A 27,155-nucleotide genomic window follows, 5' to 3' on the forward strand; every position below is an offset into this window, starting at 1 on the left:
AAACTGAAATACATATATAACCTAGGCAACTCTAGTTTTAAACCAAGATCAGGACACAAGACATAACAATATACTTGACACTATAGAACGATCATAGAGGCTAGCATGAATCCTAAGAACGCAATACAAGACATAATAGGCAGATAAGCTCATAAATAACAAATAGAGACAACAAGGGCATTCAAAGACAATCAATTAACAAGAAATCATCAAGGCACACAATCCATCTTCCAACCTTATACCAAGTTCCAACCTTGTGGCTCCCCTCCGTCCTTATATCAGTTCCAACATGTACCTCCAGGCCACCCTTATACCGCCTCCCTTATCCCTCCGGGCAACTACATGCCCCCACCAACCAACCACCTATCAACCACCTCATATCATGATAGCGCCGCAGTGCCATTCGCATGATCCGTACCTCTAGTACCAATACCAAGGGGTCAGCGCATATAGCCCCGACATGGCACTACAACACTTATAACCTGACCCATGCTTAAAGGCTAGCTAGTCGAAGGTGGGTTTGTGCCTTCAGCACAGTAACCGCTAGGTCTGTACCTTTAGTACAATGACCGGGCACTCGTTGTGCCATCCGCCAACAATTCATTTCCACCAATCATAATCTCATCATCATCATCATCATCATTAGTCACACTGGTCATTGTGCAACGACCACGATAACCATCATCATTCAATCAATCAACATATAATCAATCAATAGCAATCAAGACATAACAACAATGACACGTACTACACATAAATTCCTAGAACGGTATTCAAAACATCACACGAGACTCATATACGACAGACGGGGTACAACGGGACACAACGGAATACGGGGAAACATCAAACAGGGAAAAACATCACGACCCACCTTCCTTTTCCAGCGGGTGGGCTCCACCCGCCGGCTGCCCGCTGGAAAGGGGCACGGGCAGCGGGTAGGTGGCGGGTGTTCGTCCCCCCACCTACCCCCCACTGATACACAGGCAACTTTTCAGTCCCGGGATCTCTCGTGGAACCCAAAACCATGTCCAGACACATTCCAACACACGACAATAATACCACGGATTCAATTAATGGGAATTAAACCAAGAATCATTCCAAATATGTTCTAACACAATTCCTAAACATGCCAAGACTCAACATCAATCATATAACGGTTCAGGAGCATCTGAAACCTCAAGAACATCAAGAAATCTATATGCAAAGTCCTAAAGATAAATCCTAGGCTAGACTCAACACCCGATCATGCATGATCCCACCCAAATATACCAAGAACATCACCACAACGAGATTCACAATATAAACCCTAGGGACAAGTTCTAGACATAATTAAAATACAAGATCACACATATAATCAATCCACAACATCAAGATCATCAAGATTATCAAATAAACACAATATAAATCCTAGGCAAGGGCTCTATCAAGACTCAATCACAAAATTATCCATACAATTATCAAAGGAGCCAATGAATAAGATATAGCAAGGAAAATAGGTTTTGTAAGACATGGGTTACCTCTTAGCCCTAATCAATATCCTTGGCTACTAAGGTTCTTCTCTAAGATCTCCCTCCGATGGATTCCTCTAAGTTCGTTGGTGGGGAATTCCTTTGCTAGGCTTCCTCGGGGAATACCTCGCGTGGCAGAATTAATTGTGGTAGGTTTCTAAATGCTCTCTAATCCCCTATATATATAGATTCCTAACTAGAATCTGAATAGTAAAGGCCCATTTTTCCTATTCCTAGTAGAATTAAAGACTTTGGTTAGGGATAAGGGTCCATAATCCATTGTGGACCATACTAATTAATTAATGGGAATTCTAGTCTAATTAAATCCTTTTTAATTATATGCTAACGGAATTAATTTCATATTTAATCCGGGTATGGAGGCCGTAACACGGGATGTTACAAAAAGCGACGTAGCAGAACCAGATATACCACGAGTCGTGGTGGGAAAATGTCGGCGAGACCACCGGAGAAAAGAGAAAGACAATAGCAAAAACCCTAGAAACACCTATGAGGGGAAGCAAAACCCTAAACTTGCTGGAGAGAGAAACCTAATTATTTGAATGCTTCTTAGGAATTTAATTGAAGGGAAAGTACCAAACGACCTCTTAAGGTGATCTAACATGGTTTGAATCAAACACTTTAGAGTATAAAATTATTGTCAAATATTTTGACTATCAATAAAAGAAAGAAAAAAATATTTTGTGGCCCACTTTAGTGGCAATTTATATCGTGGACCAGGGTTCACATAGCATTGTGGACCTTAGATCAAAACGATGTCATTTTGATATTTAAGCTTTAACCAATTCTGTAGTTTCCCGTTTCTCATGTTTCAACACAAATTTTAATTTATTCTAGGTACAGAATCAATACTCATAAGGTACATAATTTCATAACACGAGACACAAAAACTCACAACACAAGACACATACATATGTTACATATTTACGTATTCTCAAATTTGATTTATGTAGATAATATATGTCCTATAGGCACATAACTTCATAATACAAGACATAAATTCGTAAAATAAGACACAATATGTTGTCTGTTACACAACTACTAATCTATTTCAGGTACAGAATCTATACGCTTAAGGTACAAAATTGCATAACATGAGACACATAAACTGATAAACGCATGACACAAGACACATACACATGTTTTATATTTACTTTAGTTCATATACATAATCAATATTTTTAAGGTACAAAATTGCATAACATAGACACAAAAACGCAGAACACAAGACACATAAACGCATAGCACAAGATACAAAAGCGCATAACACAATACACAAAAACGCATAGCACAAGATACAAAAGCGCATAACACAATACACAAAAACGCATAGCACAAGATACAAAAGCGCATGTTATATTTACTTTATTTCAAGTACAGAATCCATACCCGCTTAAGGTGCAAAATTGTATAACATGAGACACAAAAACGCATAACACAAGACACATACACATGTTTTACAGTAAAAGAAAAAAGAAAAAAAAATTGTAACGTGAATTAAACAACAAACGGTCGCCGTCAAAATTAAAATTTAAAACTACATCATTTAAGACTAGGGTCCACGGTATAACGATTGCAATTTAGTATTGACTAATAAGAGTTTGTCATATCAAGAAACAAAGTGATGACATGTGACATATTGAATTTTATGCAAATAAATAATATTACACATAAATGTAAATGTCATGTTGATAGAAATTTATAAATCTATAATAATATGTAACTTACAAGAAAAAAGAGATACATTACACTTTTTTAGTTCATGCATTTATATAAGGTTTTTGCTTTTGTTTTTTTTGTTTTGTTCGAGTATGCAATTGAAAATTTGAGATAGTTCAAAAAAAATTATTTAACCATTTTCTAAAAAAAATTATAAAAATGTGCTACATACAAAAGTTATGTACAGTAAACAAACTTAATCAATAATACACCACCAAACAAACTTAATCAATAATACACTACCAAACAAATCCTGCTACACCTTCCTTATCAATTTGTTTCCTGAACGGCTGTACCATTTTGTATTGATGAAGAAAGACAGGAATTTGAAGGCAAAATATTTTTTTTTTTTTTTTTTTTTTGTTTTTTTGTTTTTTGTTTTTTTGTTTTTTTTTTTTGTTTTTTTGTTTTTTGTTTTTGTTTTTGTTTTTGTTTTGTTTTTTGTTTTGTTTTGTTTTTTGTTTTGTTTTGTTTTTTTTTTGTTTTGTTTTTTGTTTTTCTTGTCTCAAAAAATGAATGCTAAAGAAGCCATACCTGTTTATGAAAGCAGACATTATTACAAGAACTAGCACATGCAGCCATGGAAATCCACACCTTTATGTGTCCTATTACAGACTCATGCCCAGGCGTTTCATAAACAAATTTGGAGTATTTATAGAGGTAAGAAACATAATTTTAAGAGATCTCTGAAACATAACAATAGAAATATAGAAGACCTTTATAATTAAAATAATTGAGTTCAAATTTATTTGGACTATATTTAATTTAAAAGTGATATTTATCGTGCATACTTAAATACAAAATTATTCACCAAAATTATAATGTCAATTCTTTCTAAAATTTTATTTTCAATTACAATGAAGACCAATCTATAAATTCTAAAAATATAATTATTCAAGACCTGTGTTGTCGCCGTAGCAACCCATGGCCAGGCTGCTCATGCTCAGCTCCATCTGATTGAGTAGTCATCATCCCACATACAAACACATTCTTTTTTTTTTTCTTTTGGTTATAGCCCAAAATTTTTACCGTTAAAGACAATAATTAATTTTCTCACTGAATTATAAGCACATCTAATGAATAAGATAGGTGGCCTAAAAATTTAATGCAACTCCGTACCCAAACACATTCTCTATCAAATTGGTGTTTGCATAATACAAAGTTATGTTTACACATGAGCCCCCAAAATTGTCAAGTATTTCTAGGAAACCCCACCACCAACTACCCTTTTAGGCTTGTAGCCATGTAGGATGGCTCACGCTCACCTGATCTATGAAAAAACAAAAACAAAAAAAGCAAATTCTTGTATTATAGCCATTTTGACTCATCGATTTTGTAAAATAGTTTAATAAACCAGGATTATCTTAGCTTCTTGTGTGAATTGAAAATGCTTATATTTTAACACCTCTACCCATACCCATAACTACTCTACTTGCTTCCCATAAATTGCAACCAGGGCCAGCCAACCAGCACACACATACAGAGAGAGAGAGAGAGAGAGAGAGGGGCTTGGGGCTTTGAGGTGGTGAGAAAATGGAAAAAGAAGGGCATAAGAGGGAGCCAGAGGAATTGGTGTTGGAAGCAGAAGAAGAAGAAGAAGAAGTTGGGATGCTAGTGAGGGGTTCAAAATATAATATTTCCAAAGAAGTGAGTAATTGTCATATTGAGAAAAATGGGTATGCAAATTTACCCTCAGTGACTGAAAATGGAGGTCAAGAATCAACCTTTGACGGTGACCAAGAAGGGGCAGAGGAGCATGTTGACCCAACACCAGCTGATAGAGCTGGAATCAAAGATTGTCTGCCAAGACTGGAGAATTGTGTTTACTTTGACAAAGATGAAGGTGAAAGTGTGAAACAATACTCTAATATGCTGTCTTTTTCTTGAATTTCTGCTATGTTCTTATTGGTCTTTGATGTCTATTCTTGTTGGGTAGACAAACATTTCCTTCTCCTTGAACCCCACTTCATACCCTGAGACTTAAGTCACTTAACCCTACCTTTTTTTTTTTTTTTTTTTTTTTTTTTTTTTTTTTTTTTAAATTATTAAACTGAGACAGTGAGACCTGAGGGCCCATTTCTGCAATCATTTGAAGTGTGTTCTTTGACTGCCATCTATAAGGGATTTGTCTTTCTGCTAAGAAATATATTTTGCATCAAGGGAATATGTTTATCTTTCTTCCTGTTAATGTATTTGGTCTTCTTTAATTTGTCCTTGAACAATAGATTCATAATTTTGTGCTTTCATGGTGAGTTTTAGAGCCTTGGCCGTTGATCTCAACATTTGATTTGTTAAACAGCTCTCTTAGAGTCTTTGTTGGTATTTCATCTGCACTATGATCTTTGATCTTCTTATAGCTTAACTGCTCCAGGGCGACCCATACTCCATCTGATTCTTTTAACATTTTAAAGCCTGCAACTCGACGAATTTGATTTTGAAAAGAATGGGTATACTTAAACTGAGTGCTTATGTAGAAGTATAGATCTAGAGAGCCATCGCTTCCATGTAAAACCCCTTTCTTGTAGCAGTTTGATCTCGAGTATAGTGTATAGCTAATGAGTCGCCTTCAAGCTTCAAGTAACACCAGAAAGAAACATGGCTTTTCTGGGTTTTATAAATGAAATTTCTAGATCTCACATTATAAGGACCATTGAAAGCTAGGCTCTAGTCAGTTTACTTGTAAAAAACACAGGTATTAGATCCACCTACAATTTGAAGATAGGGCACAGTGTAATGTCAATACAGAAACTTAGCTAAATGTTCCTACTTCCTACCCATTTTCCTTATAGATCAATCCAAATATTCCATGTGTTGAAGCAGTTATGTCTTGCATTCTTGCCTATTGTCTCTGTTAAGAGTCCCACATTGAAAAAATAAGAGAAAACATATGAGTTTATAAGGCGATGTGTTAGACTAGTTAATTCATTGGATTCAGTTTTTTAGTGTGGTTATTTTACTAGGAAGTAAAAACAATTTGCAATCACGGTTTTTCTGTTTGACTGAAGGAATATGGAAGTGTCGAGTCTGCCGTTGGAACTGCCAAAACGAAAGTGTTTGTTTTGGTCTCCCTCAGATGCCTAAGGGGCAATTGCATAAGTTGCTGGATTACAAAACCTTAGACCAGTGTGGATTATATTTCAGTTTTGAAAGTGAAGGTCAGTAAATACTGTGCTTTGTAAAAACCCCTAGACTCAGCAATCAGTAAGGTGAAAAATAGGAGGGATTTTTGGGAGACTAAAAGAACAAGAACTGTAATATGAGGATTGCCGGAAAAAGATACTTTACTAATAGAAGTTAGTTGGACTGGAGGGTTTATTGGCCATGTTTGGTAAAATATTAGCCTAACAGCTAATTTTGGCTTATTTGACCACTATTAATTATTTGACTTAGTTAAAAAATCAACTCCAAAATACTAAAATTCAATCAATTAGCTTTTTGAGAAAAGAAATTATACTAAACAGCTATCAGCTAACAGCTAATTACCAAACACCTTTCTACAATAAGCTAATATTATCAACTAGTTATACCCTCTAATTAACCCAATTAGCTATCAGCTAACCGCCATTTACCAAACAGGGCCTATGTCCTTCATATTCTAGGTCTTATTATATTTATGATATGTCTCTTCCTGCAATAATGCCCTAAGATATCATATACTATATAAACATTTACTGTTTTAATTTTTAACTTGAGGTATTGCACTTGGTAATTAAAGAGTAATTTTGGTATAAATTTCACATACAGTCAACTTTACAAATTGGTTTCCTCTTAGCTGTTATTGTCCTATCTTTTTATTGTCTTTTTTTTTTTTTTTTTTTTTTTTTTTTTTTTTTCTTTTAATAATGTGGTAATTTCTCTGAGTTGTCTTCATATTTTGTTAATAACTAAATTTGAACATACAGTTTGGATAATTAGCGTTTTACTTGTGTGCAACTACAGATGGTAAATTAACGTCTTCATCATCATCTGTAAAAGAAAGTAACAAGAGAAATCCAGGAGATGTTTGTATCGAGGGGAGTCTTCTTACTGATCTTCAATATCATGGAAATTTGAAAGATGAAAACCTGCCAAATTTTAATATTTTGCCCACTGGAACTTTACCACAAGAGCCCGGTACAGTTCACAAGTTGTCAACTGTTGAAGAGATAGAAAGTGCTGATGTTGACCAGATAACGGATAGTGAAATTGATGCGAAGGATTATGACGTTGAGAATGTGTTACGTAAGCAGAATACTCATGATCTGTACTGCCCAAACTGTCATTCCTGCGTAACCAGAAGAGTTATTCTTCGTAAAAGAAAACGAAATGTTCGAATTTCTAGTGGAGAAGTTAAACGTAACAAATTGGGGACTGCAAGTGAATCCAAATTTGATACACAACTGAGTAGCGATGAATGTCATGATGAGCCACTGATCTCTCTTGATGATACTCCAATATCAGCTGTCAATGGTTATGATCGTGATCGTGAACCAGAGATATTCAGATGTTTATCGTGCTTCAGCTTTTTTATTCCAACAGGTAACATACCCTTTTCTGAAAAGAGAAATTTCCTGACTTTATATATGGTTGCCAAGTACTGAGGTTTGACAGCTAATTGTTGAACATGTGTTCTTTGATAAATAGATAAGTTCTGCTCTTTTTCTGTAGTCTATGTGAAGGAGCCATATCTAGCACATTCTAGTTGTTCCTTTTTATTTTTTGTTGGGCGGAGGCCAGTAAAGGGCCAAGTCCAACAATTGGTGACAAGGGTATTTTTTTTTGAGTACCACTGACTCTGACTCTATTACATTGTAGTATCTGTTCATCTATACTTTCTCAACCTGTTGAAGCATAAAGAGTTAGTCAATCAACACCGCCAACCTGTTAAAGCACAAAGAGTCAATCAACACCGCCTCCATTGAGGCTCGATCTCATGACCTCTCATCCGTTGAAGCACAAAAAGTCAATCAACACCACCTCCATTGAGGCTTGATCTCATGACCTCCCATATGAGAGAGTCACTACATGCCATCTGAGCACAAAGTACTTGGCTGACAAGGGGATGCAGTCAGGGAGCCATTTTAAACTAAAACTTGTTTTGGTTTTCTACACACAAAACCCTAAGTGTTAACAAATGGCCCTTAAATGATACCTCCTTGAGTATTTTGTAATTAAAAAAAAAAAATCATTATCGCATTAGGATGCAGTCAGGGAAACAAAAAAAATCAGAATTCAAAAACTTCACCCATCGTTATGAACTTTCAGGGAGTGGCTTCAAGTTGTTCCAGATTTTTGGCAAAAAAGACGATCAAGAAAATAAGAGAGATGAGCAAGGAGTGAGAATGAGCAAAAACTGGTTTTCCTCCATTTTTGCATCGGATAAAGGGTCTGCTGATAAAGGTAAATTTCCTTGTTTGTGGCTACAGTGTGACTCCTCTGTTGTAACCTATTCATTTTATGTTGATTTCTGTTCTTGTTTTGAATATGGAGAGGTATTTCAAAGTTAAGAGTTAAGACACTATCTTCATGCATAATTTTAACTTGAGCATTTTTGGATGAACCTTCAATTGTAATTTACTAATTCGGCAGGTAGTTTTTCACTGAACAATGTTGCTATGCAGGAGAAGATCATAGGTTAGATGTTGGGAAAAACAATAACGAAGTAATTTTACCATCATCCAACTTGTGTGATAAGAGTGATCAATCCTCGTCCATTCAAGAAACCATTCCACCTGTTCATGTTGACAGCAGAAGCATTGACCTTCGTGAAACTGGAGCTAATATCTCAACTTCTCAAAACACCGAGCTAGAAAGAGCTGAAAAAATAATGAATGACGCAAAAGATATATCAGTCTCTGCAATAATGGGCAAGAACGGTAACATGTCTAATGCATTATACAATCATCCTTCTTGCCATTTTGTCCTTTCTTACCTATACATTTTTGTGCAGGAGATCCAGTCAACCACTTCGAAGTAGATACCAATCATCAATTAAATTTATCAAATGGAATTGAAGTAAATGGTGCAATTAACGAGGCATTGACTCCTGCTAACGAAACTCAAGTTGGTACTGAAAGCTTTGTAGAGAGTACTTTGTCAGCATCCCAAACTGGGCTGAAGATTTTGATAACTTCAAATGAGGAGTCCATGACTCTTGAGAAGAAGCAAGCTGATAAAATATGTGACAGTCCAGGTAATGTGAATAATGACTATCTTAAGACAATGTCTATAAACTAGTGTTCTAAGTTTCATGTGGAAACCTTTTTGTGCATTTAAATGGTGTATGTACAGATGATGAAGCTGAAATTGCACTGACACCACCAGTTTCTGTACTTAAAGGATCAGAAGGTGAAACTAAATTGGATATTTCAACAGATTCTCCTCAACAACACATTGGAGCCGTTCTTCTCAGTGAACCTCCGGTTGAAAATATGGATACAATGTTCCAAACTGTTACTAAAGGTATCTGACTAGACTTCATATTAGTTTGCTTGTTTTATGGAATGTATATATATTAGGTAGCATGGAGATTTAAAGGAATTGAGTAGGTGGGTCACAAGGAAAGAATTGGTCATGTTTCCTTCTGAGTGGTCTCCTAGCATGTATATATAGGGCTGTGTATTCTTTCTACTAAATGACTTAGAAACATTCTCTTCACTTTCGTACATGGTATTGGAGTCTGTTCGATGTGGTATTGGTGCGTCCAAGATTTCGTGAGCCCACTTGTTCGGTCCACTTGGTTAACCAGTTAGATTCAAAATGGTCCGGTTGTCCACTTGAGGGGAGTGTTAAGAATTCCATATTGAAAATATAAGAGAAAACATGTGTTTATAAGGTCATGGGTTAGACTACCTAATTGGTTAAATTTAGTCTTTTAGTGTGGTTTGGCTCATGTGCATTATAGCGAAAATTTTTATTTGTGTACTAAATGTACATTATTTGATAGTATACAAAATAATGTACTTTATATACACAAATAATGTACGTTTTATTTGTGGTCCACACAATAATGATTGCATTATAGCCCATTTTGGTGCATTTCACTTCTTTTGCTGTTACTTTCAATTTTCTTTGATTACACGGTTTCTTTACTATATGGCCTAGGCGAAGATACCATAATTTCTGTAGTAGAAGCAGGGCCAACTGAAACTGCAGAATCGATGAATTTGCCAAATCTTGCGACTGAAATGTGTGCAGTGGAGCAACAAGGAAGCAATGCTAGAGAAGGGAACAAAATCGAGATCATCAAAAGTATTGTGTATGGTGGTCTAGCTGAGTCGATCACTAGCCTAAGCATTGTATCATCTGCTGCTGCTGCTGGTACTGCTACGTGTAAGTAATTTAGAAAGTCGAGATCATGGAGTATTCACAACCCATAATAGTAAACAATAAACAACTAATCAATCATAATCCATAGTCATAAGCTTTGGCAAACCATCTCTCTTCAATTCTAGACCAACTATATATTTTGATTGTTGATGGATTTTTTTTCTTGCCCCACTACATGCAGTGTATATTTTTGCCCTCAGTGCTGCTAATCTAGTCGGAGGATTTCTCATAATCCTAAATAATGTGAGTAGTTTCTGCTTTTCCTATTACACTTAATACCCAATTTAGTTGTCGACTATAGTGGTTTTTCTCAATTTAGTCCTAAATGACTTCGTGCTTAATTAGGTCCTCAACTTTGATGATTTTACCTATAATTGAGTCATCTGTTAAGATAGTTTGGTAATTTCACCTCTATTAATATCCAATTTAGTCATCGATTGTAGTAGTTTTACTCAAGTTAGTCTTCAACTATAGTGATTTTACCAAATTTAGTCATTGACTATAGTGGTTTTCTCGACTTAGTCCTTGATTCTAAGTTTCTAACAGTCGAGGATTCATTTGGGTAAAACCATCGAAGTCCAACATTTAATTAAGCACAAAAAAGTAATTTAGCACTAAATCGAAAAAAACCACTATAGTCCAAGACTAAATTGGGTATTAACTCAAACGATATAGATTCAAGTATTCATCATCCTTGATCTCTAGCTCCATTTTCATTAGAAAATGGTTGCAGTCCAAGTGCGCAACTAAGCTTCTGACTTTCGTTTTACAGCTTTGGGAATTGAAGAAAGATTGCCCTGAGCAGGCCTCAAACCAAATTATGGAGCCAGGAGATCGATACGGAAAACTGCTGGGCCACAGGGAAAATTTCGTGATCCATGCCATCGCTATTGTGCTCTCATATGCAGTATTCGGGTTAGTGCCTCCAACTGTGTACGGCTTCTCATTTCGCAAGAGCGATGACATGGAACTCAAGCTCATTGCAGCTGCTGCAGCTTCACTGTTATGCACCATAGTTCTGGCAACTGGAAAGGTGTATGCCCAGAGACCACCCAAGTCTTACCTTAAAACAATCACGTTTTACGTTGTTTTAGGTTTCGTGGTCTCAGGAGTTTCATTTGCAGCCGGTCAGTTAATCAATAGGCTGTTGCTGAAGCTTGGTTTGTTCCAGTCAAGTTCAGAGGTCAACCTGTTCCAACCTGGGGTGACTCCAGCCCATAAAGCAGCATGGGCATCATACTAAGGAGCTACAAAAGCTTAATCATATGATCAACTCTCAATAAATGGCTTATTTTTACTAGGGTTCTTTGCGGCTGAGAAGAAGGATTTTGAAATATGAGGAGTAAGAATGTTAGATGCAGTGTTTTTGTCCTCTTTTGGGAACAGGAAAATTTGTATTTGCACACTTATAATTGCAATGCTTTTTTAATGGATACATTGTTCCTTTCCACTCGGGTTCTGGTCTAGAATTAAGCTATTTTCACTTTAATCATAGATTGTCAATTATAATTACAGTATTCCTTTGTAGGCAGATCTTGCAATGCAAAAATGCTTGCAACCCTAATGTTCCTTGAATATATATATATATATATATATATATATATATATATATATATATATATATATATATATATATATATATATATATATATATATATATATAGGGTTACAATAAGAAACTTGCTTAGATGAGAACGTGAGAATAAATCATGTGCATCCATCTAATATTTTGTAACGGTCTAGATGATATTAAGTGTGTGTGAACGCGGATTAAGTGTGTGTGAACGCGGATTAGGTGTGTGCGAATGCGAATTAAATGTGTGCAAACACACTTAATTGCGTTTGCACACATTTAATTCGCGTTCGCACACACTTAATATAATCTAAACCATTAAAAAATATTAGATGGATGCACACGATTTGTTCTCACGTTCTCACCTAAGCAAGTGTTCTCATACGATCATATATATATATATATATATATATATATATATATATATATATATATATATATATATATATAGGGAAGGGTTTAGGTGCAGGTATAGCTTCCCGTGCGGTTGTGCGGTTAGATTTGAGCTGTTGATCAAATTTAGATCAACGACTATGAAAATTAAAAAAAAAAAAAAAAAAGCGTGTCGGGAAGAAAGACACATAAGCTAAAAATGGCGCATCTTAAGTAATAGAAACAATGACGCACCTTAAGTGATAGAAACATGCAACTTAAGTGTTAGATCTTAAGCACAACCTCATGCACATTAAGTACAAAACCCACACACATTAAGCACAACCTCACGCATATTAAGCACAAAACTCACGCACTTTAAATATTAACTCACAGACTTTAAGTTTCAACAACTATTGACATTAAGTACAAACTCACGCACATTAAGTACAAAACCCACGCACATTAAGTACAAACTCACGCACATTAATTACAAAATCCACGCACATTGTTGGACAAGAAGACGCGCTTTTAATAGACGCTTTTGGTTTTAGTAGACGCTTTTGGTTTTGGTAGACGCTTTTGGTTTTGGTAGATGCTTTTGGTCATTTAGACAACACACATTAATCACAATCTCACGCACATTAAGCACAAAACTCATGCATTTTAAATATTAACTCACGCATATTATACACAAAACTCACGGACATTAATCACAGAACCGCTCACATTAATGTTGACCTAAATACAAAAATTACAAAATTGCCACCGCGTTTTTTTTTAACTTTTGGTAATCCTGGACGTTGATTTAAGCGAGATGAATGGCCCAGATTAAACCGCACAACTGCACCTGAGCAACCTAACCGCACCAGAACCTAATTATATATATATATATATATATATATATATATATATATATATATATATATATATATATATATATGTATATATATAAAAAGAGATCAGATGCGGAAGTTGTGTCGATGTGAAACATGTGGTGAGATGAGAGCCATTGATCTTGCCAAAATCAACTTCCAGGATGAACACAGATTAAAGAAAACGCGGTGGTAATTTGGTCTTTTTGAGTATTGGTCAAACTTAAGGTGCGTAGTTTTTGTGTTTAAGGTACGTCGTTTTCCTTCTTAAGTTGCGTGGTTTCTATACTTAAGGTGCGTCAGTTCTTCAGTTGAGAACTTAAAGTCCGTATTTTGTTTAAACTTAAGGTGTGTCATTCTAAACCTTAAGGTGCGTCTTTTCATAGCTTAAGGTAAGTCCTTTTAACACTTAAGGTGCGTTAGTTATACATTTAAGTGCATAAGTTCTCCACTTAAGGGTGCATCATTTTAACACTTCGTTTTTATAACAAACTCCACTTTTAGCCATTGAGTATAGTGGTATTGTCACATATAGTTATATTCTTTTAATTTTGTCACATTACATCATTGACTTTAATTTGCGAGCTACATTTAGTCCTTTTAAAATTTTATCATGTCATCATTTAAAGATGGCTAACTGTTGTAAATAGATTTATGATGGACATTAATGATAGCTTTGTAACGTCTGTAACGGATGTAATTATTCTCTATTATTATATCTCTTTATTGTATCTTGTATACATAGATCATTGTACTATGACGAAGATAAGGAATAAGATGATCTGTCTTTCCCTCTCCATTTTTTGTATTCCTCTTCTTGTTGATCGCTGCTTTTTCTATGATTTCTTAACACGTTATCAGTACTTTGCTCTACCTCCGTCATCATAGTGAACGGAACCAGATGATCCGTAGTAGTCTCTGTGTTTCTACATCCCAGAACGAATTTGTTGGTTGGAGATGATGATTTCAGACTAATGGTGCCCGAGATTTTCTCCAACGGGACAAGCAATTTGCAACGGCGACTGCACCCAAGTCGAGCCTCTTCGTCCGCCGCCTCTACACGCCGGAAATTCGCCGGCTGCTTACAAACGGCCAGAGAACTCGCTGCTGGCCGATCGACGATCTGACCATCAGTAGTTGACCGCGATGATGGGGTGAACGTAGCCGTGCCGTACGTCCGTGCCTCGATCGGACGTCGAAATCATCACAAAGATGTCTTCGACGGGACTTCGGAAGATCGCGAGAGTTCGCAGAGGGCGACGTAATAACTCTGATCTGTAAACCAAAAATTAAGGGATCAAGATGAAGGAAACTTCTGGATAATCCTTGGTTGGCAGTGAAGATTTCTGGGCGGCAACCATTCTTGATTCCAACAACTCCAAATTAATTCCGGCAGTGCCTGAATTAATATATCCGGTTTTTTTTGGTAATCTTTGGTTCGTCTGGGCATCAGATTATTTTCCTAGCAGATTCTGGGCACCAACAAATTAATAATTGAGCATGCATGAGATAAGTACATTCTTTATATGCTTATTTACTAGATTTAAGGAAACTTATTATATGCATATATATTCTGCTGCCCCAAAATTATTGCAATTAGGATAGCCCTGATTAGGCAGTATTATCTTTAAATGTTTAGCAGACTAGATCATTGAGTTTCTTGCTGATTGCTTGCCACTTATGAGTATATCTGCATACTGCATGCACCTAGAATTCATTATATATATATATATATATATATATATATATATATATATATGTCTTGATCCTTAGAATACAATCAATGCAATGTATATTTGTATGTGTATGTGTATGTCAAATGAGGCAAGCAAAACGTCTGATGAAATTCCTAACCAGATGCAGTTCCTTGGAATGTGATCATTGATAATCTTTCTCAAAATGGTTGTCTTGAGAAGGCTTTGTGTGCCATTACTGACATGTCTCAACAAGAGGTTGAACCTAAATTCAGTCACTTTTCTGGAACAAAAATCAGTGTTTTCTATACTGGAAATTGATACACTTGCATATTATTAAGATAGAATTAGTATTAGTGAAAAACCTTGGAAATGAATTTGCATACACATTCAAGTACATCTAAATATTCTATTGGAGATGAAGAATCAGAAAGATTGAGTCTGAATCTGGAAGTGATTTAGATTGTCAAACAAGAAAACAGTTGGATCTAGTCTCTTATTTGGAGATTAAGGTAGTAGAGGATGCTATGCCTGAAGTCATAGCTAAGTATGCTAATAGCCTCTCGCCTAATTTGACATCTAAAGCTGGAAAAATTCATGTTGGAAAGGATACTTAATACATTAGAATGTAATTCCCACTAAGAGTCCCCATAGATGGACAAATGGTGGTGTCAAAAACACTGAAGAGAGTCAACACTCTATGAAATGCTGGTTTGCCTGAGGCAAACAAATTGTGAATTTTTTTACACTGTAATCATTGCCTAAAAATTCTGACCGGGCAGTTTGAAAATTAAATTCGTGAAAAATACTTCTTGAACTCCTTTTGGTATGGAATTTTTTCTAGAGAACCTAGACTCGTGGTATTTGATGTTTGTAAAAAGATTTTGTTAAAAATATGCTTTGGTGATTCCAGAAAAATTAAAGTTTTGGCACTGTGCTGTCAATTATTTTTCTGCCTGGAGCAATGTTGGAAAAATTTTTAGAAAAAATACTTCTAGACCTTGGATTGGCATGAAAATTTTCTTGTACGTTCTAGACTTGCTGAACTACATATCTGCAAAATTTTGTGTCAAAATGTGTTACCGTTCAAAATTCTGAAATTTTCTGCCGATTTCAGCTTGTATATCTTGCTATTTTGTGATGTTTTCATACCTATATGAAACTATGAGATAAAATGAGAGCTTGCTTGGAAAAGTACTGTTTTTGACTCCCCAAAATAGGAATGAATGGGCCCGGCAGCAAACATGTGCTCATTATTCTTCGGTGAACGGTACTTCTCTCATTTTTCTAATTTATGAATTAATAAGAATATCTCTTGTCATGTCATGCCTTGTGTGTACCAAATATGATGTGCATGACTAAATTTAGAGTTTGGTGTCCAAGACATAAGGGACAATTATATCACATGCTATTGCATGCTTCTCTTTAATTGACAACATTTAGCATATAATCTCTTGATTATGTTCACATAAGAGATTTTGTTATTTCTCTTGTTGGCAATTTATGATTTGTTATAGGCCATAGCTATTGAAATTCATCACACAACTTATAAGTGAGGCAATAGTATGAATTCTCAATATGGTTAGGTTGCACCTGTCGTTGCTAAACTTTAGCTTGCATGTGATAACAATTAAAGACTATGACATGTTTACAATGTTAGTTTCTGCTATAGAAACTTTTTGACATGAGATTTGGGCATATGATATTTAAATTTATAGCCCTCATTGTTTTGTATATTTATTTTCCCAGAAGGTAGATTAAGGACTTTAATTCTATGAGTCACCCTTTAGGATGAATCTTGACAATAAATTCTTGACCAAAAATGGTCCTCCTATCCCATCAATCCATGAAGGATTGCTATGATGTTACTATGAGTCAAGTTCTTTTTACCCAAGTCTAACTCAATGCATATCACAAATCAATCCCTCAAGGATTGCTATACCTTTTTTTTTTCACCTAGTACATGGTTTCAGAAGTAACATTTCCCTATCTGCGTTATTTTTTTTTTTTGCGCAGTCTATTTTATATCACCACCACAACGTACCTCTAAAAGGGCTATCAAAGAAACCTCCGTCTATTGATTAAATACCGAAACCCCATGATAGGGGATCAATACAGGGTACGTTGACTGCATTCCTAATGAAGATTGTTTCTCGGCATTAGGGGGAGATAAGAGTTCAAATTTAATCGAATGCCAAGAAATTTCATAAGAATAAAAACATCTTCATTATTTAAATCCATGTACTAGTTAGATTGAACTCGAAGTTCAAAAGATAATCTATTTGCGATTTTAGCAAATAATCTGTCAAATACATCTATTGATCATAATGATCATAAAAGAAGTGACTAGGTCCTATATCCTTGGACCAAACATATCTATCGATACTCCTTGACACTAGAAGTGTAGGAGATCTATCGGTGAAAGAGATATGGATCATAATAATACTAGATCTAGTAAAGAAACATTGTCACTCTTGAAATAGCATTGAACAATTTAGTCCTGAGACGCTCGTGCAGATGACGAGAAACCCTAGTCAATTTATAGGTGCACCAAACAAACACAATACTAGGGATGCAGAACCACCAGATCAAAATATCTTTGGGAAATGTCTAGAATCTGGTTGTTTTAGAAATTGCCATTACTTTTACAAATATGGGAGTTTTACAAAAATGTTATAGTTGTCGACAACACAATTGCCATTACAAATTGCTCGTTATATAATCTGGATCCAGAGTTAGGCACCGGAAGTGCCATAACTATTTAACGTATAAAGGAGCAATTAAGGCATAGCTCGACTTGCTAAAATGAATAAATTCTCTTTATAACAATACACCATTTGAGCGTTAACCCTGAAGGTTACAAAAGGGTGTGTGCATGAAAGAGAAATAAGAATAATGAGGTGATAAAGCGAGTTTGTAGCCTATGGGTTCACGCAGATACCCTTAATTGATTTTAATCAAATATACTCTCCCACGGTAAATGGCATTAAGTTCCGCTACATAATACAATTGGCAGAATAATAAATTTAGATATGCAGTTAAATTTATTTTGAGAAATCCTGGATGGATTCATAATTCTCGAAGTGAGGATTTATTTAAGCATTATTATGTGTCATTATTTACTCTTTAAAGGGTTGCAAATGGAGTTAATATCCTCATTGAAGGAATAATATGTACCATTGTGTGCTCGATAAAGGGTTGATAATGAACTTATTTATTATTTATTATCTCAGTCAAGATTGATGGTGTAAACATCAATGAAAGATATAAAGAGCTTGATGATGTCAGTTCATGTTTAAAGACTGAGACATTGAAATAAAAGCTTGTGAAAGCTATAAGTATTATCTCGACTTGAAGATCGAGTTTTTCTTTGAAGAGTTTTTTTATATACACCAGTCAGCCTATATCTAAAAATGCTTTTTTCACATGTCTATATGCATATAAGTGTCATGTTTTTATCAAATTAAAGGTTGCCTAATAATCTCTTGAAGCAGATAAGGAGCCTTTTTGGACTCGAAGTCCCTTACTTCATTATCGTTGGAGCACCATTATAGAACCAGAAGTTCCATAATCGCAACATATTTGCGATGAAATTGCTAGCAAAATCTAGTGCTCCCCTACAAATGAAGTATTTGAATAATGATTAACATATCCTCCGGCATCTTCGAGATACAAAGATATGACATTTATGTAACAAACCATGATACGGTTTTAATAGGCTACTTGAGTACTAGCTGTTTTTGTTTGATCCCCGCAATGCCAAGTCCAAACTGGTTATACAATGAATTTCCCTAAATGTTCAAAATGAGGACAATAACACTTGTGTTGCACAAATGTTATGTGAGCTCTAGAAGAGCCATAAGATTATTAGATATTTACTCTAGTGACAATCCAGAAGATTTGTCCAATTCATTTTCTCAAATTTTTGAAATGTATGTAGAACTTGAAGATTGTTATCTTCAGGGGGAGACGGGAAGTACATTTACTCGAATCAATCCGGAAGATTGGACGTAAAATCCTGAAGATTAAGTCATAAAAGACTAACCGTTGCGCACTATTTGCAACACGTAAATACAAAAATATCATGTACTCTTTTCCTCACTAGTTTTCTTCCATTGGGTTTTTCTAGTGTGGTTTTTAATGAGGCATGAGTATGATATTAATGATGTAAATGGAAAAATATTGCAAAATAATTGCTTAAATAGACAAACCCCAAAATCCTGAAGATTATGCAGTTTGCGCCCTGAAGGCTCATGGTTGTAGTCTTTTTCCCTTAACTAAGTTTTTCCCACAGGGTTTTCTTAAGTTAAGGGTTTTAATGAGGCAACCAATACAATATATGTTTTTACATATATCATGTACTCTTTTCTTCAACTAGGTTTTTCCCACGTGGTTTTCCTAGTGAAGTTTTTAATGAGACATGAATATATTTTATTGTACTCTTTTCTTGTCTAGGTTTTTCCCACAGGGTTTTCCTAGCAAGCTTTTAACGAGGCAAGATCATTGTCAAATAATGTCCAAGGGGGAGTGTTGTAAATAGATTTATGGTGGACATTAATGATAGCTTTGTAACGTCTGTAACGGATGTAATTATTCTCTATTATTATATCTCTTTATTGTATCTTGTATATATAGATCATTGTACTATGATGAAGATAAGGAATAAGATGATCTGTCTTTCCCTCTCCATTCTCTGTATTCCTCTTCTTGTTGATCGCTGCTTGTTCTATGATTTCTAAACACTAACATGTAATTGTATCATTCAAATCTCTTGCTCCAACATGTAATTTCTCTCATTCTCTTGTAAACTATTTTAATTAAATGATAAAATTTCCTGTTAGCTATATTTATTAAATGGTAGTAACAAAATTTTATAAGAACTAAATGTAGTAAGCAAATGAAAGTCAATGATGTAATGTGACAAAATTAAAAGAGTATGACTAAATGTAACAATGTCACTATAGTCAATGGCTAAAAGTGGAGTTTGTTCTAAAAACTATATGCTAAGGTGGTGTTTCGTTGGATACTTTTCTATTATCAGATTTGACATCAATTACCTTATTTTTTTTTATCTACTTTTGCAACCACATTATCATATTCAAATTATTTAGTAATCCTACAACTCATTCTTATTCCTCTTCCCATTCCCATGCGCTGACGGGCTTGCAAACCTCTGTTAGAGATTTATATAGTAATGAGAGTTAATGGTTCAGATGAACTACCATGAAAAGCTAAAATAATATTTGGAGTTGTGGATTTATAAATATTATTTTAGTTTGGTAGAAAGTAAAATGGGAAATATGTTTTCGTATGGTTGAAACCGAAAGTTCTCAAATTGTTTCGAGTTGGATAATTGCATTGCTTAACGAGTAAATGTCCTTTCGTTCTCTTCGTTGGTTACAGGAAACTTTGGTTCGTGTGGAGCATGCATTGTACCTTCTCCTTTCGTTAATTTGGTTTCGGCCTTCTGAACGAAATATGGTTTCGTACATGGAAGTAACGAAAGTTGATTTCGAAAGCAGCTAAGGAAAGTTGATTATATTTAACTTTCGGCCTCTTGAAACTAAAGAAAGTTAGATTTCAAACCTTTTGTTTGGTTTATGTTTGCTGCATGCGTAAAAGTTTTATTATAAATTATTTATTTATTTAGTATGCATGGTTTCATGCGTTAAGTAAATATATATATATATATATATATATATATATATATATATAATATAAATTTTACTTCGTTTTGTATGCAGTGAACCTACGTAGGTCCATGTCATATGAATATATATAATATTCAATTATATATTTTCCATGCTTGATATATCAGATAAGATGTATCTTATGGAAGTTAAGTTTTAAATTTAAATAATTAACTTCCATGTAACTTCTCCAAACTGCTATATTTACTTCTATAAATATGTGGAGAAATGTCTGAAAAGAAACATGCAATAAACTTGCATTAAACTCAGATATTTCACAGTACTGCATTTCAACAGGAAGTTCTTAAACAAAACAACTTAAGAATTTCATCATCTTCTTGTATCCCATAAGATTAAATCTTGAACCTTGTTGCTTTATATAAGGGAGATTTAAAGCTTATAGGAAAGTGATCACACGCCTGAAGATCCTGTTTCCTCACTTCCCTATCATCAAACACTCTAGTTTTCCAACAATCTATAAGCGTTAAAGATCTGTTTCTGAGGAAGGATGAATTCTGGTCTTCTAGAATTGCAATCAACTTCCCTAAGTTGGAGCAGTTTGAAGGCATGGGCTTCCGTAGGTGGCAGAAGAAGATGAAGTTCCTCCTTGCGGCTCTCAACGTGGCATATTTACTAAGTACCCCAAAGCCGGAGGAATGAGAAGATGAAACTCTCGAGGCAACTCGCCAGAGACTCAAATGGGAGAATGATGACCTTGCTTGCCGCGGCCATATTCTGAACGGTATGTCTGACACCCTCTTTGATATTTATCAGTATGAGGAATCCTCAAAGGACCTCTGGGATGTACTTGAAGCAAAGTACATATCTGAGGATGCCTCCAGTAAGAAATTCCTGGTAAGTGAATTCAATGATTATAAAATGGTGGACAATCGTCCGGTCATGGAACAATTCCATGAGATTGTCAGGATACTCGGGCAAATGAGGCAACATGATATGCATATGGATGATTCCATTGCCATAGCCAGTATCATTGATAAGTTGCCCCCTTCCTAAAAAAAGGTACAACGTACCTTAAAGCATAAAAAGGAAGCTCTTACCATGGAACAGTTGGGGGTCGACCTTTGGGTTGAGGAGGGAATCAGACTGCAGGAAAGCAAGAATGCTGGTAATGCAAAGGTCACCGGGGCTTCAGGTTCTGTCATCAACTATGTTGATGAAGGCAAATCAAGTGGGAACCGTAAAGGGAAAGGGAAGCTAGGAAAGGCCACAAATTCTTCAAAGTTTAAGAAGAAAGGAAAAGGAAAAGGAAAGGCATCTGTATCATGCTGGGTGTGCAACGGTCCACACTTTAAAAAAGACTGTGAAATCTGGAAGAAAAGAAAGGCACAAATGGAAGGTAAAAATTCTGGTGATCATGGCCAGGGAAGTGGCCAATGGAAACAAGGTAAAATAATTAATCTTGTTTCTGATAGTACTGAAAATTTCATTGCTATGATATCTGAAATTTGTGTCATGCAGACTGATGACTCGTGGTGGGTTGACACTGGGGCAACCAGACATGTCTGCAAGGATATAAATCTTTATAAGATTTATAAAAGTCTGAATGATGGTCCAAGCCTGTACATGGGAAATGATTCCATGGTGAAAGTCAAAGGCATTGGACAAGTTGAGTTGTTGCTTACTTCAGGAAAGAAGTTGACACTCACAGATGTGTATCATGCCCCAGATGTTAGAAAAAATTTAGTTTCTGGCATTGTATTAAACAAGTGTGGTTTTAAACTTGTTTTTGAAGCAGATAGATTTATTTTATCCAAGGCCGGTATCTTTGTAGGCCAAGGATTTCTATCAAACAATATGTTTAAGTTGAATATTAATAATATTGTTGGTTCTGTGTATTCAGTTTGTACATCTTCATTATGGCATTTTCGTTTATGTCATGTAAACTATAAACGTGTATGTGAGATGGCTAAAGATGGATTAATTCCATCCTTTGATCTGAATATGGAACAATGCAGTGCATGCATGTTAAATAAAATAACTGGGAATCCTTTTCCTAGTATAAAAAGGAATTCAATTTTACTTGAATTAATTCACAGTGACTTGTGTGATTTTCATAGCACCCCATCTTTGGGAAATAAAAAATATATAGTCACATTCATTGATGACTATTCAAGACTCTGCTATGTGTACCTCCTGCATTCTAAGGATGAAGCCTTAGAAAAATTTAAAATATTTAAATTGGAGGTGGAATTGCAAACTAGTCAGTTAGTAAAAATTTTACGTACTGACAGAGGTGGTGAATATTATGACCCATTATTTTTCCAATCTGTTGGTGTCATTCATGAGACCACAGCTCCTTATACACCACAACAAAATGGTGTAGCAGAAAGGAAAAATAGAGTACTCAAAGAAATGGTAAACTGCATGTTATCAATTTCCGGTCTAAGTGAAGGTTTCTGGGGAGAAGCCATGCTAATTGCATGTTATATTCTCAACAGAGTTCCTAACAAAAGAAATAGGGTAACTCCCTATGAACTTTGGCACAAAAGAAAACCAAACTTGAATTACTTGAAAGTTTGGGGTTGCAGGGCCGTGGTACGGTTGCCGGAACCTAAACGGAAGGCTCTGGGAGAAAAAGGCATAAACTGTATTTTTATAGGATATGCGGAACACAGCAAAGCATACCGGTTCTATGTTATAGAATCAAATGACTTTATTTCGATTCATACCGTAATAGAGTCCCGGGATGCTGTCTTTGATGAAAATCGTTTTTCATCAATAAATAGAACTAAGGATTTAATTCCTAGCTCTAGTGGGACCAAAGTTGATGATCAAATTCATGATCATGCAAGTTCACGGGAACCTGAGCTTAGAAAAAGTAAAAGAACAAGAAAAGAAAAAACATTTGGACCAGATTTCCAAATGTACTTGATAGAAGGACTACAGAGACTAAAAATCTATATTATTTTAATATAGAGGATGATCCTAATACTTTTGAGGAAACCATGAATTCTCAAGATGTTGCTTTCTGGAAAGAAGCAATAAATGATGAGATGGATTCTATAATGGGGAATAATACGTGGATTTTAACTAATCCACCGAATGGTTGTAAACCAATAGGCTGCAAGTGGATTTTTAAAAAGAAAATGAAAGTTGACGGTACCATTGATAAATTTAAAGCCAGACTTGTCGCACAGGGCTTTAAGCAGAAAGAAGGAGTTGACTTCTTTGACACTTATGCTCCAGTAGCAAGAATTGCTACTATTAGATTGTTAATTGCCATTTCGGCTATACACAATCTAGTGGTTCACCAAATGGATGTTAAGACTGCATTCTTAAATGGTGAATTGGAGGAGGAGGTTTACATGAAGCAACCAGAAGGTTTCGTGGTTGCAGGCCAAGAAAGTAAAGTTTGCAAATTGATTAAGTCACTTTATGGCTTAAAACAAGCCCCTAAGCAATGGCATGATCGGTTTGATCAAGTGGTGCTAGCTAATGGGTATAGAATAAATCAGTCAGATAAATGCATCTACAGCAAATTTAATAACCAAGGACAAGGGGTTATTATTTGCTTATATGTAGATGACATGTTGATTTTTTGTACTAATTTGGAAAAAGTTAAGGAAACTAAGGATTTTCTTAGTTCCAGTTTCTCCATGAAAGATTTAGGAGAAGCAGAAGTTATTCTTGGAATAAGAATAATTAAACTTCAGGATGGTGTAAGTTTAACACAATCTCATTACATTGAGAAAGTGTTAAAAAGATTTAATCATTTTAGTGGTTCCCCAGTTTCTACTCCAATGGATCCTTCATTGAAGTTAATACCAAATGAAGGTGATCCGGTCTTACAATTGGAGTATTCTAAAGTGATAGGATGCCTTATGTATGCAATGACAAGTACTCAGCCTGATATTGCTTTTGCAGTAGGGAAACTGAGTAGATACACTAGTAATCCTAGTGCAGTACATTGGATGGCATTAAAAAGAATTTTAAAATATCTGAATAAAACCATTAATTATGGTTTAAAATATTCAAAAGATATTTCCATCCTTGAAGGATATTCTGATGCCAGTTGGATATCTAATCAGGAAGATTATTCCTCAACTAGTGGATGGGTATTTCTGCTTGGAGGAGGTGCTATCTCCTGGGCTTCTAAAAAGCAAAGTTGTATTTCAGACTCAACTATGGCATCTGAATTTATTGCATTGGCAGCAGCATGCAAAGAAGCTGATTGGCTAAGGAATTTAATTCTTGAAATTCCAGTTTGGCCAAAACCGATGTCACCTGTTTTAGTACATTGCGACAACGCTACTACACTGGCCAAAGCATATAACAGTGTTTATAATGGCAAGTCAAGACACATAGGCTTGCGACATAGCTATGTGAAAGAGATCTTAAGTAATGGTGTTGTAGCACTAGACTTTGTACGGTCCCGGTTCAATCTAGCGGATCCGTTTACAAAAGCCTTGGCAAGGGACATGGTTTTAAAGACATCGGAAGGGATAGGTTTGAAACCCGTTGTTAGTCAAGAGATGAAGGAAAGCTCAACTCACGCCTAAGTTATCACGTTAGGCCTTGAGTTCAATGTAGATGATTACTTCATTTATTGGCGGCAAGTACTATATTAAAAGGTATCCCTAAGGTCAGTACTTGGTCTGCATTGTAGTAGGGATGAGTTTTACTCTTAATTGATCTTTTGAAAAAATGCTTAATGCAGGGCATGAAATAAAAGATCAACCTATGTGAGCATGAAGTGTGGCCGCTTCAACAAGTTTGGGTTTAGCTTGGAAATGCTTATGAATGGATACGGACACAGGGCCTTTAATAGTGTCAAGTTATTTTGAGTTGTAGTAACTGTAAAGTTTGTGTGTATTATATCTACGTTTCTTCAAAGAGACTGCGTGATTCAAGGTTCGTCCATCACTTCAATCCGAATTAATGTAACGCATATAATACTATGTGAAAGTTCAATCTGTAAGACACTTTCATTTATGCATGAGTTTTGGATCTATCTTGGTGCAGTGTTAATTTTTACTATATAAATGGAGGAGGAATGTTAGAGATTTATATACACTACTACAGAAAAAGGATTTAACGTCGCTATTATAACGTTGATTTTTTGAAAAACCGACGTTAAATATTTAAATTTAATTTTTATTTTTTTAAAAATACATATGGCGTCGGCTTTTTGGTAAATCCGACGTCGTATCTGTAATAAAAAAAAAATAAATAAATATATTATACGGTGTCGGCTTTTTATAAAGCCGACGCCGTATATCCTATTAAAAAAAAATTAAAAATAAATATAGTATACGGCGTCGGCTAATATAAAGCCAACGTCGTATACTCGAATTAAAAAAAAATATATATAGTATACGGCGTCGGCTACGTATATAGCCGACACCGTATACTCGTATTAAAAATATATATATATATATATATATATATATATATATATATATATATATATATATATATATATATATATATATATAGTATACGGCGTCAGCTACGTATATTGCCGACGCCGTATACTCGTATTAAAAAAAATATATATATATGTATATATAGTATACGGCGTCGGCTACGTATATAGCCGACGCCGTATAATAATTTCAGCGTAAAATAGAATACACTTACAGATCAGATCGAATTGAAGCTCATTTCAACGTAAACCCTCCACCACCGCCGAAACGCCACCAAGCTCATTTCATCTTCTCATCATCTCATCGCCGAAACGCTACCAAAACCCTCCACCACCGCCACCGTAGACAGATCTGATCTCTCCACGCTGTTCGCCGCTCGCCTGTCGCCGTTCGCCGTTCGCCGCTCGACGTTCGCCGCTCGCCGCCACCTCGCTGCTTGTCGCTGCCGATCGTTGCCTCGCCGCTTGCCGCTCGCCCGCCGCCTCGCCTCGCCGCTCGCCGGACGCCGGACGCCGGACGTCGTCGATCGAGGCATATACGGCAGGTACGTATATATATATATATTATATTATATGTTAAAATGGTTATATATATATATATATTTATTTATTTATTTAATTATTCTTTTGTATTTTTTGAATTTTGAATTTTATAAATTATTATTGTGTATATTTCGAAATTTTAGGAATAATTTTGTATATATTTTTGATTTTATAAGTTATTGGGTAAATTATGAATTGTTGTGTGTATATTTCGAAATTTTATGAATTATTGGGAATTTTATGTTTAACTATATACCATTTCAAGAAATATTATTGATACATACCGTAAGTGCACTAATTTTTTGTCGTTGGTGCACTAATGTACCATGTTTATTAGTAAGTGCACTCTCATATTTGTGTCGGTGCACTCTCTGTTGCACTAATGTACCATGTTTATTAGAAGTGACATTAATAGTTGAGGTATTATGGAGGGACATAAATTATAATTTTCTCAATATATTTTTAGTCA

At 35.3% G+C, this 27,155-nt stretch overlaps 1 protein-coding gene across 6 annotated transcripts; it reads left to right on the forward strand.

Annotated features, from left to right (window-relative positions):
- The first annotated feature begins 4,504 nt into the window (after nucleotides 1-4,504).
- LOC109193290 (membrane protein of ER body 2-like) lies at nucleotides 4,505-11,981 on the forward strand. 6 transcript variants are annotated; one of them, XM_019344147.1, is made up of 10 exons: nucleotides 4,505-5,088; nucleotides 6,251-6,400; nucleotides 7,185-7,763; nucleotides 8,490-8,624; nucleotides 8,846-9,100; nucleotides 9,175-9,417; nucleotides 9,516-9,686; nucleotides 10,329-10,556; nucleotides 10,735-10,796; nucleotides 11,326-11,981. In XM_019344147.1, the coding sequence occupies exons 1-10, from the start codon at nucleotides 4,779-4,781 to the stop codon at nucleotides 11,794-11,796; spliced, it is 2,604 nt and encodes an 867-aa protein (XP_019199692.1). In that variant the 5' UTR covers nucleotides 4,505-4,778; the 3' UTR covers nucleotides 11,797-11,981. The 6 variants fall into 6 exon arrangements, with proteins under 6 accessions (XP_019199692.1, XP_019199693.1, XP_019199695.1 ...); XM_019344148.1 differs by having other exon boundaries at nucleotides 4,506-5,088; nucleotides 9,564-9,686; XM_019344152.1 differs by lacking the exon at nucleotides 4,505-5,088 and adding an exon at nucleotides 5,097-5,493.
- The last annotated feature ends 15,174 nt before the right edge of the window (nucleotides 11,982-27,155 follow it).

The sequence above is a fragment of the Ipomoea nil genome, unplaced genomic scaffold (genome assembly GCF_001879475.1).
Source record: "Ipomoea nil cultivar Tokyo-kokei standard unplaced genomic scaffold, Asagao_1.1 scaffold1868, whole genome shotgun sequence".
Lineage (NCBI taxonomy): Eukaryota > Viridiplantae > Streptophyta > Magnoliopsida > Solanales > Convolvulaceae > Ipomoea > Ipomoea nil.